Source organism: Mustela lutreola, chromosome 1 (genome assembly GCF_030435805.1).
Source record: "Mustela lutreola isolate mMusLut2 chromosome 1, mMusLut2.pri, whole genome shotgun sequence".
Taxonomy (NCBI): domain Eukaryota; kingdom Metazoa; phylum Chordata; class Mammalia; order Carnivora; family Mustelidae; genus Mustela; species Mustela lutreola.
The window spans coordinates 269,396,871-269,409,724 of record NC_081290.1 but is presented as its reverse complement, the minus strand read 5'-3'; the positions used below and the strand labels follow the sequence as shown (position 1 = coordinate 269,409,724).

General features: G+C 41.2%; 1 protein-coding gene across 2 annotated transcripts in view; it reads right to left on the bottom strand.

Moving 5' to 3' along the window:
• Nucleotides 1–2,657: 2,657 nt before the first annotated feature.
• Nucleotides 2,658–12,854, bottom strand: part of TTC17 (tetratricopeptide repeat domain 17) — a 120,196-nt gene continuing 109,999 nt past the window's right edge. For both annotated transcript variants that reach the window (XM_059140185.1, XM_059140188.1), the window contains 3 exons: nt 7,171–7,290; nt 5,462–5,605; nt 2,658–3,879 (listed from right to left, as the gene is read on the bottom strand). In XM_059140185.1, coding sequence (XP_058996168.1) covers nt 3,748–3,879; nt 5,462–5,605; nt 7,171–7,290 — 396 coding nt within the window. In that variant the 3' untranslated portion in view covers nt 2,658–3,747. The remainder of the gene's footprint in view (nt 3,880–5,461; nt 5,606–7,170; nt 7,291–12,854) is intronic.

The following is a 12,854-nucleotide window of genomic DNA, read 5'->3' as shown; positions in this document are numbered from 1 at the left end:
GGGCTTCTTTCCCAATGGTAAGAAGTACCTCCTGACATTTCCAGAATACCTGGGCTTTCTGTAATAGGCTCCTGCAGAGATTTTGGGGTTGCAGGGTATGGCCTAACTCTGGAGGAAACGAAACTGTAGACAAAATGGATGTCTGCTCTGAAGTCAGTGGATCTGAAGGCTTTTTTTCCATTTGAGCCCTTATGAAGAACACAATTCATGTTTATCAGTAGCAATGCTTCTCACACAAGGGCTCATGTTCCCCAACAGGAGGTTCTAGATTTCTTGAGGGAAAGGTCATATGTAGTATAGAACTTGTCTTTTCAAACTACCAGTCATGAAAGCAATGTGGAGCACACACACTGAAATCCCCTACCCTCAACTTCAGCACACACAATGGCCATCTATAGTATTTTAAATATTGAGCTAATGCAAAGTCAAGAAGGATAGATCACCAGGTACCAGCAGCCCTGCAACAACGCACAAAGCCTGAGAAAATGGACAAGCCAAGAACTCTGGTCTCAGGCTCCACACAGGGCCAGGAATTAGGACAACTCATGGATAACTGAGATTTGCAACTGGGCTCTGTGTAAGGATAGGAGCCAGGAATGAGACCCAGTCCACTAGGTAAAATATTAGAACCTTTAGCCTCCTACCTGTGGGAAGGTGGGGCCCTAATTCATTCTCTATACAGTGTGGAAACCTCATAGAAATGGACATGAAAACATGTTTGACCTTGTAGAGATCCCAGGAGAGACTGCCTCAAAAGCTTCCTGTATAAGGGAGGTGTCTTCAACCCCAGGTGCTTGTGGGATTACCTCAAATGTTAACTCCTACTGAATAAGGACAACAAATATAAAATAATATGAGGAAGTCCAGCACCACTCAATAATTAACGAACTCAACAGTTTTCTCTGGGTATCTTTTGTGTATCAGGGGTTAGAGATACATCAGGGCACAAAGTTAAAAACTTACTACACTGTATGTTAACTCGCTTGAATTTAAATCACAAAACAAAAACAAAAACAAAGACAAACCATAAAAACTTTGCAGTTAGAGCTTACTTTTAGGTTGGGAGTGACAGACATTAAATACGCATTGCACTCACTGATTGAAGTTATAGAGAGAAGCCAAAGCAGGAATGGGGATTAGGACAGAGTGGAGGCAGATGCCACAATATTACAAATATCATGATCAGGGAAGGCCCCAGACATGATGAGTGAAGTCAAATGGATTTTTGGGGGAAGAGCAAATGCAGATGCCCTGAGGCAGGAGCATGCTGGGGAGTTTTAAAACATAGTCATGAAGCCAGTGTAGCTGAAGAGGACTAAGAGGGAAAATAACAGATGAAGTCAGAGAAGTGAGCCACTTTTGGGGGTGGTGGTAAGGCTTTATGGCATTGCAACTCCCTGGTTTTAAGCAGAGAAATGACACAATTTGACTTACGTTTTAACAGGAGTTAGAATTGCTCTAGGATTTTTTGAACCAATTAACTGGAAGCAGGGAACTCAGATGGAAAGACCAAAGTTAGACAAGCATCTCTGGAAGGATAAGGAATTCAATTTTGGACGTGAAGATATGGGGTAGACAGATGATGAATTAAGGGCTAAAAGAGGCTATCTGGCCAGGAGGTGTGACTGTGGAGGTGTAAGCATGGAGAGAGGATCAGAAACCACATAATCAGATGAGATCACTAAGGACACGAGAGAATACAAAAAGCAGAGATTTGAAGACTGAGAACCAGGGAATTCCAGCATTATGGGGTCAAGAGTCCACAGGCCCAACAAGTAGAATTTATTCCAGATGAGTAAGGAATAATTGAGTGATTTGAAAAGTAAGAATGCTGAAAATGTTCAAGTCGGTAAAAGACTAGCATCCACAAAACAAGGAGAGATCATGAAACATGAGCAGGCAGAAACGATGAATAAAAAACACCCAAAAACCCTATGCATGAAAAATAACGTTACTGCAACAAGAAATCTCAATGGATAAGCGGCAGACTAGACATAGCTGAAAAGTTACTGAATTGGAAGACAGAATGGAAGAAATCCACCAAAGTGAAAAACAGATAAAATATGTCTTCAGGTGGCATTTCTATTAAAAGCACTCACGAGGCTTACCTTCCAGGCTAGGAATCACTGTTCGAAGCAGTCAAACTTTTGAATCAGGGTCCAGAAATGGAACAAAACTCTTTAACGTGGAGGAAAAGGTAATTTATTTCTATAATTGGGAAGATGAGGCGGCTTGATTGAAGACCTCCACCGAGGAGAGCTAACACTGGCTGGCTGTGTAGTGTGTGCCTGTCCCTGAAGGATGCTTGTCAAGGCTCTCCACGAAGCTTCCCAGGGTGAACCTCAGGATCGGTGCTTACCTGAGGGGAAGTGACTTTGTGCCGTAGATTATTCCTTTCCGGGAAGGTCAATTATATACCCACCTCTGAACACTTGCTGATCGTGTATCTTTCCCGGTCAAATGTATCATGCTAATAAGCTCATCACCTATAAAGCCTAGTGATGGATTGTTTCTCCCCTCACCGTGCCTCTGTGGAAAGGAAGAAAGATGAAGACGACCCAGGACTTGAGAGGATCAGATCCAGAGTTACCGTCGGCTTCTGAGCTGTCCACATTAGTCTGGTTTTAAAGAAAAAAAAAACAACAACACTCCAGACCTATGTTGCTCATAAACAACTTTTATTTTTGTTCTCAGTATGTGCCCTTGAAGATTCCAAAATGTCTGGAGTTTCTGATTCTCCTGGGACCAGAGGTAAAAGCATTGTACGGAAACACTCAACCTTGGCGCATCGCTCTCTCCTGAGGAGCTAAGTTTGAAGGCCTCAGAGAGAGGGAGCGGACACTCACACCTTATTCTGAGATGGGTAACACAGTGAACAAAGAATTAGTAAAACATAGATTCAGCGTAGAGGGCTTCAAATATACATATTCTATATATATAAACCTGTTATATAGGATTTCAACTTATTGGTTTCCTTGTGATTTGTAATTAAAGCACAAATGATATAGATGTTGTACACTGCTGATTTCCCCTTCTCAGCACCCCCCTCCCTCCCCAACATAAATAACATTACAAAGGTCAGGTGATCCTAAGAGTTTTTGTTGTTGTAAATATTGTTTTTTTAAAAATCATTTCCCCTTCCTCCCCTGCAAACTACCTCTGAGGGTTTGTGACATAGCAGCATGGAACGGACGACGGGGGACAGCACGGATCTACTGGCGAGCGCGCACAACGTTGCTTCTCACTGGCACCGGGCGGGCTTCTGCATTTCCACTGACAACAGAGGCTACGACAGGAAGCAGAGGATGCGCAGCGCGCTTTGTCCTCCGCCAACGAGGAGGAGGAGGAGGAGGAGGAGGAGGAGGTGGTGGCGGCGGCCGGCTGGACCACTGAGAAAAGCCCTAAAGGCATCGAGGTTTTGGAGACAGAGCACAGCTCCAGAAACGTCTTGGCTCAGTATTTACACGGTATCTTTCCGCTGCATTTTCCTTTTGAGAAATTTGTGTTTCTGAGGTTGGCTGGGGGGAAAGAGGGGACTTCAAAACAAAGACAAACCGATTCCCACATACGTAAAAGTCCTGTTGTAAGTCCTACTCAGTTATTTTCACACACATCATTAAAAGTAGATACTGACAATGATTGGTTTCTTTTCTTATTCTTTTTTTTTTTTTTTTTTAAAGAGTGTGAGCAGAGAGAGAAATGAGAGAGAGAGCGAGAGAGCGAGAGAGAGAGAGGGAGGAGGGTGCACTAAGGCGAGCGCCGTCCCTTCTTTAGCATTAAGTGACACTGGATGGTCTGGATTCGGTTCTTGGCTGGAACGAACTCAGGCTGCAGCTTCAGCGTCGATTCATACCACACGAGAGCTTTCTCAAACTCCTCCTGTGAGGGGCAAAGGGACAGATGTGAGCGGGACACCACCCCGTGGCTAAGCATGTACTGTGACTTCTTTCTCCTCGAGAAGCACCTCTGTGCTAGGAGCATCCCGCAATGGTTTCTCAATGGATCGACATCTCTGATGGTAGAACTCCGAGGTCTGGAAGGGAACATCACCCCCAAGGCACAATATCACCACCACCCCCTGAGAAGGGGAAATCAGCAGTGTACAAGGAAAGGAAGGCAGAGCCCAAGAGCCAAAGGGGAAGGGGAGGTTGACTTTACAAAGATCTGACCCAACAGTGAGGGCCACATGCCAGGCACTGTGCTGGGTGCTTTATGAAAACCCTCCATTTAATCCTCACAGAAACTTCTAGAACTGTGCCAGGCAAATGCTCCTTATGCCTCTGCCTGAATTTTCTACTATAGCTAGAAAGATGGCAGTTAAGTGTCTCAAAGTTAGGTGCTATAAATTTTGAAACTTTTTTGTTCTCCCTAGCATTTAAAAATAATGAACATTGTTTGGAAACGATCGCTGTCATACTGAAGGCGTTTATCTTCTACTTAGACCAATACTCTCAAAGAAGAGCCCAAACCAAATGGTTAAGTGACGCCTTCTAGGCAAATGAGAGGCAGAATTCCTCATTCATAGTAGCAAATTTCACATTTACTGGGGACAAAAATAGATTCTTTGATTCTAAGAAGCAGAGAAGGAATTCTGCACATTCAGCAATACCTACCTGGCCAAATTATACTCGCTGCCTTTCAAGTCAAGGCTGACACATAAAACTTCCAGCTTCAAGCTGCTCATTCTATTAACCTTTATTGAGAGCACCTTGGGAATCGCCCCGTGTGGGGCCCCAAGCTATAGATGAAAATGCATGGCACGATTCTCATATTAAATTCAGCTATGACAGCTTCTAGAGGACCCCTGGGATTTCAAGTTCTGAAATCAGTCCTTGTTTCTGACCAGAATGAGGGTTCTGGATGATGGCTTCGCCATTTTCTCTGGAAATGGTACCCCACGAAACTAGTGGCATGCCGCCATCAGGGGACATGTGATGAGCACCTAGTGTGTGCCAGACACTGTGAAGTGCTAGGGACAGAAAGACGATGAGGAATCTCTTCCCTAAGGAGCACACTGTCTGGGGGAGAGACAGATACTTAAAAAATTCTAAAACAAGGTGAAAAGAGAGACATGTACAGGGCATCATGAGTGCAGTGATAATAGGCACCTAACCCCATCTGAAAACAAGGGAGCATAGGTGAGTCTGCCCACGCAGGTTTTCTGGAACAGGTGAAGTCTCCAGAAAATTGTAGGTCAATCTGACGCCACTGTCAGTGTGAAACTCACGGGGAGGGGCCACACAGTTGCAAGTACTTAGATGGGTTTCATGTACTGTGTTTTTTTAAAAATTTACAAACTCCTTAGCCATAAAATATGCCTTTGGTGGGGCTAGCAATGAGAGGCACAAAGCGTACAGGAAACTGGAGGACACTGACACCGTCAAGGGAGTTTGAAGGCACAGGCGTGCCCGGGGGAGGCAGCGGCGGAGGTGATCTGCTCCGCCCACACCAGCGACCTCACCATCGCCACGTAGACGTTGCCCAGCGTGAAGTGGTTCACGGCGAAGTGTGGCGCGATCTCCACTGCCATGGTGGCTACTATGACTGCATCGTTCCAGAGCTTGGCGTTGTGCAAGATGTTAGCCAGGCTGATCAGGGGCACGTCCTGGGAAAGGAAGGAGAAGGCTGAGAAGGAAAGGATACTGATTTGGGGGCTTTGGTTCCTGACCATAAATAATGCAGTAAGTTTCTCCTGGTGAGTGACTGAGTAATGCAACCTAACCTGCCGGTCTTCTGTTTGCTACTGGCCCATGACCCATGGGGAGATGCATGAAGACATAAACCAATGCATTACTTGTTTCTTTAGGAAAGTCTGGCCTCAAAACACAAAGCAGATGAGTCAACTAAGTAAACAGTCTGCTTAGTGAAATTGCTGGTTTACTACTGGGGCAGTAACTCGTTGTGACTGGTAATGAACAGTAATGGCCAGTTCACAGACCACAGTCCTGCTGTCGGAGAGTCCAAGTGTCTTCTGCAAGGCCCATGGCATCATCTGATTGAAGCAGGGGCCGGCAAACTCTGGCCTACAGGGCAAATCTAGCCCGCTGCCTGTATTTGTAAGGTTTTATTGGAATGTGACCATTCCTGTTCTTTTACGTATTTCTGCGGCTGTTTCAGGCCAGCATGGCAGAAGGGACTTGGCTCCAACAGAGGATGTCTGGCCCACACAGCCTCAATTTCTTATTGTGTAGCCCTTTGCAGGAAGGGTTTCCTGACCCCTGACCTAGAGCGTCCTCTGGCTGAAAGTACAGAGCACAGATGAGCAGAACAAATAGCAATACTGTTACCAGCACAAAGACTTAGTCCTTTAAGTGCATCCAGTAAGCACCACCCGTATCACACTGTACAGGGTTCTCCAGGAGATACAGAAGCCCTAGGGACAAAGGACCCACCTGTGTCCTTACCGGACACTCACAGAGTGAGATCATTATATGAGGTCACAGAGCTTTAAAACTTGCCTAAGGTCACAAAGCCAGCAAGAGGCAGAGCTCCTGCCACCATTCCAAATGCTGCCCTTACGAGCAAACAAGACCCAAGCTGTGTCTTCAGAAAGTCTGAGATGTGGAGGCGAATGCAGAACTCAGCGGTGTGGACACCACTGTGCTGTTGAAAAGCTGAACGTTCTCAGTCATCATAGCAGTAACTGGCATTTTTGAAAAGATTGATGTGACACTGAGTTAGCAGGGCTTTCTGTTTTTGTGGAAAAAATGAAGTCAGACAGAGACCAGGAACTGGCCCATATATAAGAAGAGGTGGAAACTGCTTCAGTTTCAGGGTCTGGAAACCAGCTCAGATCAGCAGTACACATAAAACAAGTGTCACAGGCCTCCAGGTTCCTGGGTGTAGGCTAATCCCAGAAGGGCTTGCAGGGTGATGGCCTGCCTAGGCCAGTGTATTTGTTGTACATTGGGTGGCTCTGCACACAGTGGAAGGGGCATTAAATGATGGAATCTTGAAGACTTTCCCTTGTTTCCATTTGCGGAGGCAGGGAAGGTGAGGGAGTACGTCTCACCCCCAGGCTTGCAGCAGCATCAGCGGGGTCGAAGGTTCTTCCAGCCTGTGCTCGCCTCTTGCTACTACCTCACTGGCTGTGCACGAGGAAGGCTCGTTGAAACCTCATAACAGGAAAGGACCAGGAGACAGAAATTCGCACCTCTGAGTCCCACTCACCTTCATCTGGTGTGGAGCATAGTGGAGGGCCTGGCGGAGGCAGTCGATTGCCTTCTTTCCCTGGCCTTTCACTCTCCAGTAGAGGGCTGCCATGCTGGAAAGGACCCAGGAGGTCTGGTTCTACAAAGGAATGGTTAGTTGAGGCTGGTGTCTCTTAAATAAATAAATAAAAATAAAAATAAATAAATAAATATATATATATATATATATATATATATATATAGCAAAGGACTTCTTGCCTGTGATACAAATTATAGATACATTCCCTCAGTTTTCTGATGTTTGCTTTTGGACCTTTTGTTGTTATTGTTTTTTTTTTTTTTTTTTTTTTTTTGCAATGCAGGCTTTGATTTCTACATAGCTCAGTTTGTTAATTTAGATGGCTTCTGGATTTTTAGTTGTAGCTGACAAGGTCTTGCTTACTTGAAGGTTATCAAGAAATTTTTACATTTTCCCCCCAAGAACGCCCCCCCCCCCCACCGGACTTTTCTAGTTTCGTTTTTTTCACATTTAAATCTTTGATCCATTTGAAATTTAACTTGGTATAAAAAATATGGCTCCACCTTAAATGGTTACTAAGTTGTCCCAATAAGATTTCACAAATAATTCATCTCTCTTCACCCAGTGAGATGCTACCTTTACCATACACAAAATTTCAGTACTTAATTTAGATCTAATTTTGGATTCTCCTGTCTATTTCATTTGCCCCTTTTGATGGATGGTCAAATCCATCACTAAGCAGACAGATGTCTCTAACTCCTGACCATCACAGAAAACCTGCCCTGATTTTTGCTATCTTATTTCTTTCTTCCAATATAATTCTTTGGTCATTTTATTAATCTTCATTGTCAGGGCATATAGTATTTATATTGTTCTATCCCCCTATTCCCCAAAGTTTGTTTTCTATATTGGTTTTGCAGTTAAACACATTCATTGACCACTGACATGACTTTTGTGTGGTTTCCCCAATCATGTCGTGGTTGACTGAGTGAGGTTCAGCCCAGTCCTGTTGGTGGGAACAATATTCTTTTGAGATTGTTATGGGCTGAATTGTGCTTCTCCAAGACACATCTCAGCCTCTCGTACCTCAGAATGTAACCGTATTTGGAGATAAGGTCTTAAAGGAGGTAATTAAATTAAAATGAGGCCCTCAGCGTGAGCCCTTAATCCAGTAAGACTGGATTTATACAAAGGATTTATAGAAGAAGAAGAGCCACGTCAGGGTCCTGTGTGCAGAGGGAAGGCCCTGTGGTGGGGAAGCAAGAGTCTCTAGCCACCAGCAGCCTGAGGAGGGAGGCCTCAGAGGAAACCCATCCTGTCGTCACCCAGATCCTGGACCTGGAGGCTCCAGAAATGCGAGAAAACAAATTCTACCATTTAAGGTCCCTAGTCTGTGGTGCTTTGTTACTGTAACCCTAGCAAACCGATATAATCATGAAAGTTCAAAACTTTCTGTCTTCAGCCTTCATACCTGAAGGACAGCTGGCTGGATATAAAACCATGGCTCATTCTTTCCTTCCTTGAATAATGTGTTGGCATTGTTCCATCGCTTGCTGGCATGGTTGGCTGCTGCAGAGAAATCGGAGACTGCCTGATTTATTCCCCCTTCTCAGTGACTTAGTGACGTGGTCCTTTTGATTGGTTTCTCAAAAGGATTCTTTTTTTAAAACTCAAATTATCTTTCTTTAATGCCAATATTTCACACATACAAAAGAACATGTTTATGTAATTATATATACATAATAATTATATGAAAAAATATACCCCTATGCTATAAAACATAAAATAATGAATATCCCGCACGCTGCCGCCCTGGTCGAGAATGAACTTGCAGCCAGCCTATGTGTTCTTAAACAATTCCAGCCTCTTGCCTTTTCTCCACAGGCACACACTATCCTAAATGCTGTGTTTCTTACCCCATCGCCTTTTCAAAGTGTTCTGTCACACACACACACATTTCCTTCAACAATAAAATACTTAGTGTACTTCTTATGCATTATAAAAGTGGTCTAATGTGGTAAGGAGTTTTCTGGGACTTGAACTTTTTCTTTTTTTTAAAGATTTTATTTATTTGAAAACAAGAGAGCAATCAAAAGTAGGCAGAGCAGCAGGCAGACAGAAAGGGGAAGCAGGCTCCCTAACAAGCAGAGAGCCCGATGCAGAGTTCGAACTCAGGACCCTGAGATTATGACCCGAGCTGAAGGCAAAGGGTTAACCCACGGAGTTACCCAGGTGCCCCAGACTTGAACTCTTTACTCAACACTCTATTTCTAAAATTCATCCATGTTGTGCGTAGCTTTAGTTCATTCAATTTCCTTGCTGCATAATGAAACGTCCATTAAGTGAATATATTACAATGCATTTATCCCTTTTCTGTAGATATGGGCTCTGAAATATTTCCTGTTTAAAAGTTTTCTGTTGCAAATAAACATGCAGAGTTTCTCTAGTCTAGAGTAGGTACCTACAGGTAGGCTTGCTGGTTCACAAGACATATAAATGTCCAACAGAACAAGAAAATGGCGACTTGTTCCGTAGAGGTGCTGTAACAATCTACAATTCCATCAGCAATGTTTAGAAGTGCTTCTTGCTTTCTAGCCTTTCTAATTCTTGGTGTCATCAGTGGTGATAAAATAGCATCTTACTGTGGTCTTAGTTTGCATTTCCTGGTCATTAGTGAGACTGATACTGTTTCTTGAGTTTATTGGCCACACACATCTTTTTTCAGTGAAACGTCTGTTAACATCTTTTATGTATCTTTCTATTTTATTATGTATCTTTCTCACTGATTTGTTTCTATGTTCTGCGTATCAGCCCTTGCAGGTTGAATGTGTCACACATACTTTCTCTCACTCTGGCTTACCTCTCTTTGATTTAAAAAATGTATTTAATTAAAAAAAAGTTTAAACTTTAATGTAGGTGAACTTAGTCACATTTTTTCTTCTAGTTAGTACTTTAATATCTTAAGAAATCATTTTCTATTCCAAGGGCAGAAAGATCATCTCCTACATTTTATTCCAATTTTTAAGGCTTTGTTTTTCATACTTCAGTCCTTAATTCACACGGAATTCCTTTTTTGTATAAGCCGTGAGGTGAGGATGCATGAGCTCAGCAATTGCCCCAGCAGAGCTTCCTGCAAAAACCCCCTCTCTCCCTGTTGATCTTCCACAGCCCAATGTATGCCAGTATGTTTTGGGGCTTTCTATGTAGTCCCCCTGGTCATTATTTCTGTTTATCCTTGAGCACAATGCATTATGGTCTGTTTTATAATTTTTCATAAAAGTAAGGCAATTCTCACCTTATTTTTTTTCAAGAGTGTCATGTCTATTCCTTACCCTTCCATATAAAGGTCTGCTTTTCAAGTACCATAAAAAAAAAAAAAAAAGAAAAAGAAAGAAAAGAAAGAAAAACTTGTTGCTATTTTGTTTATAGTAGCATTGACTCTAGAAATCAAATTAGGGAAAACTGACATGTTTATGATGTGTGTTGTCTTATCCATGAACATTATATATATTGGTTTATTTAGGTCTTAAAATGCCTTTCAATAAAGTTGTATCACTTTGTGCAGTCAGGGTTTACAAATTTTTTGTTAGATTATTGGGGACCTTATATTTTTGTAACAATGGAAATACTTTGAAAATCATGTTTTCTAATACCTTCTGTTGCTGTATAGAAATGCAACTTATTTTTATTGACTTTACAGGCAGCCATCTTGATAAAAATGTTATTATTTCTAAAAATTTGTAGATTCTTTTGGGTTTGCAATGTAGATGATTACATCATTTCTAAATTATACTTTGGGTTTTTTTCTTCCTAATACTTACACTATTTCTTTCTTTCTTTTTTTTTTTTTTTGGTTTACTGTACTTGCTACGACTTTTGGTACAAATCTGGAATAAAGTGGTGATGGTGGGCATTCTCTTTCCTGACTTCAAAGAATTATTTTAAATATTCTCCATTAAGAATCATCTTTGCTGAAATATTTTGTTGATTCTTCTCACTAGATTAAGGAAGTCTTTGTCTATTCTCAATTTGCATTAGCTTTAATGAATGGTACTGCATTTTATCAAATATAATCTACTGAAATAATTTCATAATATTAATCCTTTAATTTGGATGATGAAATACAGGGTTTTCCTAGAGTTAGACCATTTTTGTATTTTTTGGGATAAACCCAACTGGATCAAGGTGCATCTTGTAAAAGAAAAATATATCCTGTCGGATTTTGTCTGTTAAAATTTGGCTTATCATTTTGATACCTATGTTTGTGAGTGAGCTAACAGTATTATTTTTTTCTCATGTCTTTGTCTAGTTTTGTTTTCAAGACACTGGTCTTGTCTCAAGCAATTAATTGGGAAGTTGTTCCCTTTTCCGCTGTCCAGAGGAGTCTATTTATATTGAGATGGTGTACTTCTTAAGTCTGATAGAATTCACTTGTAAAATCAATAGGCTTTGTATCCTTTGTGAGGAGATTTTTTTAATGTACTGCTGCAATTTATTTGAGTTATATTACCAAATCAATTTGGATAATTACATTTTTCTAGAAATTTGTCTTCTTTACAATTGTTTTGAAATTTATTGGCATAAAATTGTTAATTGTATCATTTTCTTATCTCTTTAGCTATAGTTTTGCTTCCCTTTTCCCTCAATATTGGTTATTTGTACTTTATTTCTTCTTGATTAATTTTGCCTGAGCAGTGCTTCAAAGAAACAACTTTTAGATTGTGGATCTCCATTCTTTGGTTTCACTGATTTCTGCACTTAATAATAGTACTTAAAAATGCAAGAATCAAAAACTGATAGAAAATAAAATATATACAAATTCAGAGTTACAGCTGATGATTTCAACATGCTTCTCAATGACGGACAGAAGAAATACACAAAAAAGTCAGTAAAGATAAAGAAGACATGAACAATATTATCAAACAACTTGACCTAAATGACATTTCTAGAATACTCTAACAGTAAAAGTATTCTTTTCTGAGGTACATGGAACATTTACCAAGACATATCATGTTCTGGATCATAAAACAAGTCTGAATAAGTTTAAAAGAACGTAAGTCACATGAACTATGTTCATTTACTGCAATAAAATTAGAAATCAATTAAAGAGAGAGATCTGGAAAATGCCCAATAGTTGGAAACCCAAATAACATACTTCAAAATAACTTACAGATCAAAAGAGAAATTAGGAGGAAAATTATAAACTATTTTAAACTGAATTGGGGCGCCTGGGTGGCTCAGTGGGTTGAGCCGCTGCCTTCGGCTCAGGTCATGATCTCAGGGTCCTGGGATCGAGTCCCGTGTCGGGCTCTCTGCTCAGCGGGGAGCCTGCTTCCTCCTCTCTCTCTCTGCCTGCCTCTCTGCCTACTTGTAATCTCTCTGTCAAATAAATAAATAAAATCTTTAAAAAAAAAAAAACTGAATGAAAATATGTCAAAATTTGTGGTATGAAGCTAAAATAGAATTTAGAGGGAACTTTTAACATTAAACACCTGCCTTAGAAAAGCAAGGGATCAAATAAATAAACCTACACATAAAGAAACTAAAAAAATCCCAACAAATTAAATCCTAAGAAGCAGAAGACAGGAAATAGTAAAGATAAGAGCAGACAACAATGACAGAGAAAATAAAAACAACAGGGAAAAATCAATGGATTCGAAACTTTGAGTTCTCGGTTCTTTGAG